Source organism: Limulus polyphemus, unplaced genomic scaffold, assembly GCF_000517525.1.
Source record: "Limulus polyphemus unplaced genomic scaffold, Limulus_polyphemus-2.1.2 Scaffold613, whole genome shotgun sequence".
Taxonomy (NCBI): Eukaryota; Metazoa; Arthropoda; class Merostomata; order Xiphosura; family Limulidae; genus Limulus; species Limulus polyphemus.
In genome coordinates, this window is record NW_013666223.1 from 307732 (window position 1) to 311417 (window position 3686).

The following is a 3686-nucleotide window of genomic DNA, read 5'->3' on the forward strand; positions in this document are numbered from 1 at the left end:
AAAGAATAAAATAAATCAAACTGTAATATTTATTGAAGTGAACTTCCTTATTTTATGTATAAGATATTGATAATCTTATTTGTTTGTAATTAAGCACAAAACTACACAATGGGCTATCTGTGCTCTGCCCACCACGGGTATCGAAACCCGGATTCTAGCGTTGCAAGTCCGCAGACATACCGCTGTGCCACTGGGGGGGGGGCGATAATATTATAGAAATTTTGTTGTTTTTTAATCTATTTATTTAATGGCATCTTCAATGTCAGGAATTGCGACATAAGGACTGACTCTTTGAATCATTCTGAAACATTTCAAAGCTATACGTATAGTAACAGTAGTACATTAGAGACTAGCACGATTAAATGAGTTTATAAAAGTAATATTTTACTGTTTAGTTTTATATACCTACTAATATTATAGGTGTTAGATTTTTTCTAGATGGTATGGGTGTTATTTTCAGTATTTTGATAAGAAAATATGTTGTTGTTCACAAAATGGAAAGTATTCTAAAAGAGAGAGTTTCGGGTAAAACGAGTCTTCCTACGTGTTGCCTTGAATCTTTGTCCCAAGGCATAAGAAAATTGATATCAACCCACGCACAGTTGGTACGCGGCTGGCATCCTAAATTTTCTTCTTGCACGACCCTAATTAGCTTTCCTACTAGTTTTTCGCTTTCTTTTTTGGTATTTTCACATATCTTATGTTATCTTAACTATGTTGTATTTTATATAACTTTAAACTGTTTGTGCTTTTCTAAAAGTTAAATCTCTTCATTTCCAGAAGATGATAATATTAATTCTACAAAAACAGAATAATGTGGCGAAAAATCTAAGCGTCTTAAACTTCTATAGGTTTCTGTTATATTTGAGCAACAATCTACATTTAGAAATGCATCGTTTATTTCCAGTCTCATTATGCAGGTGTATGTGTATACTGAATTCACACATGTTGGAGTTGGTCGTCAAGTAAACTTCGTGCTTGTTATCCAAAGTTGCGTTTTCTCCATTCTATACGTTACGTTTGTACTCTTATATTTGGGGTGTCACACCCTCACGGCATCAGATTTGTTTTATTCTTTACCAAACGCTCCCCCACCCTCCAGTGGCTTAATGGTAAGGCCGCAGATGTGTAGTTTTGGGCTTAACAACAACCAAAACAAACTTTCATTGCAATCTTACTTGATGTGTCCTAGTTCTGCTTATTTTATTAATCTGTATGCCATTTTCTTTCATTAGACATATTTCTCTAATAGTAAGACATTGTTTCTACTATCTTTTCCGTGCGTTTCTGAGAAAAGTATATTCGTTTCTAAACGTTTTCTACAATTTTCAAACATCAATCAGTGTAACAAACACAATGACACTAGCCATTTTACCAGTGTTTTAAAATCGTCCACGTCAAAGTTCGTAACAATATACCATCGTCAATAACACATGTTTGTTTCGCAACTATGACATAATACTGATGAAAGGATATGATCCTTCCCGTGGTGTGATATTTCTTTATTTCCACAGTAATAAAATTTACATTAGACGACTAACACAGTGATAATACGAAGTATATATATATGAAAAACTGATTCGTTATCATCAGATGTTTTTAATATTATGCCTATTTTATTGACTCAGATATTTAATTTCAAGTAAAAGGGTATTACACATAATGGCCACACTTTACCATAAAAACATAACAAGTATTCAGTTTTGAAGGTTTATTTCGGTCGTCTGCCCAAGCGAAAGCAACTCTTCAAGCATTACATTACGCGAAAAACAAATAATTGTGAATTACCAACAAAAAAGACCAATTGAAATTGGTTTTCACGTTTATACGAACAAGATACATGAAATCAAAGAACATCTCTTAATTTAAATTTTTTTTCTGGTTTACACTTTGACAGCTTCTTCTCTGCCAGAAGTTCTCCCTTTGAATAAGTCAAACTGCATGGCAACTAGCAAATAAAATACAGTTACGAAAGTTGTTTTTCTTTACATAAATATGCAGACTATTTTGTTATTTGTATTTACTAATTATCATAATATTTCTTTATTTGTGGCCCAGCATGGCCAGGTGGTTAGGGCACTCGAATCGCAATCTGAGTACCGCGGGTTTGAATCCCTATTCCACCAAACATGCTCGCTCTTTCAGCCATGGGGGCGTTATAATATAACGGTCACTCCCACTATTCGTTGGTAAAAGAGTAGCCCAAGAGTTGTAGGTGGGTGGTGAAGTCTAGCTGCCTTCCCTCTAGGCTTACACTGCTAAATTAGGGATGGCTAGCGCTGATAGCCCTTGTGTAGCTTTGCGCGAAATCGAAAAAACAAACAAACAATTTCTCTATTTAGCCTTTGGAAAATAATTAGAATTTTTTTATAAATTTCTTTTGTAAAATACGTACACCTCATAACTTTTCAAATATCAATGGATGCTATTTTGAGTAAGGAATACAATGTACTATAAATGCCAAAGTATAATCAATCCGAACGTGAATACCCACAAGTACAAATTTTGTCATAACTAAGATTTAATGCTACTCACCGATGTCAACAAACTCCGAGGTCCTGTCTGTGGAGAAGTGTACTGACTTCTGCCTCCAGGAGACGCTGTGAATGTAGTTTCAGTGGGGTAGACCCCCGATTGAGTGTCCTTTGGTCTGTGCCGTGGGGAATCGCTCTTGTCAGGAAATACAAATTCCGCAATTGTTCGGGGAAAATGAGGAGGTGGACTACGGATCAGGTGAGCATGCAAGTTTTCATCGATCTCCTCATCACCAGGAGATTCATCGTTTTCAACTAATTTCTCTTGATCTGACTTGGAAGGTGATGAAAACCCTTCTTCATAGCAACTGATCTTCTCCAGTTTTTGTTGGATGTAAGGGTTGTCTCCTCGAGATAGACGAAGAGCTTCCATGTCCTGATGGATGGTCTTTCCCTTCCTCGGAGACACGGGTGAACGAGAGAACATGCCATCACATGAGTTAACGTCACTCCCGGTCTGTGGTGATGCGATGAGTGAATTTATTTGGTGAACCCTATTTTCAGAGAGAAAAGTCTTGTTTTCAGGAGTAAGCCGACTTTCGCTCCCTACTAAGGACTCTTCACTTCTGTCCGTACCATCTGTTTCTGAACCCTTGTTTTTTCTCCTGAAAAATAAAAACAAACGGATGTTCATGCACGCCGTTCTATCGAATTGGTTTTTCTGAATTCTATATATATATGTGTGTGTGTGTGTGTTAAATAGAGAGAATATTTATATTATTACATATCTGCTTGTTTGTTTGTTTGCTTCCGGTAGAAATTATTTCCGAGAATCTTCAGCGATACAAGTCCTTTCTTGATTAAACCAATTTATTCTTCCTCGATGCAAACTTTTAGTACACATAAGTTCCACAATCAGTACGTTTCTCGTCACTTTAAACTTAACAACTTTTATAATACACGCTATAAATTACAACGATTCACAATCTCGATAATTTCCCTCTCGACGAGTGCAAAACACACACTTTACGGCTCACTAGCTCGAAACTAACAGAATCATAAATTTCACGGAACTCCAAAGTAACTACTGCTCTCTCTTCATTCATACCCGCTGGCTTTCTCTGTCAGGTTTATATACTAACGAAGAGGGCATCTCGAACACACTCGGACATCCCCGATCATTCGAGAAACTCATCACGCACGCGCCAGCAG

At 36.7% G+C, this 3686-nt stretch overlaps 1 protein-coding gene across 3 annotated transcripts in view; it reads right to left on the minus strand.

The window, feature by feature from the left end:
- The window catches only part of LOC106459464, a 79438-nt gene that overhangs the window by 5936 nt on the left and 69816 nt on the right, over nucleotides 1-3686 (minus strand). For all 3 annotated transcript variants that reach the window (XM_022385958.1, XM_013919085.2, XM_022385959.1), the window contains one exon: nucleotides 2536-3139. In XM_022385958.1, coding sequence (XP_022241666.1) covers nucleotides 2536-3139 — 604 coding nt within the window. The remainder of the gene's footprint in view (nucleotides 1-2535; nucleotides 3140-3686) is intronic.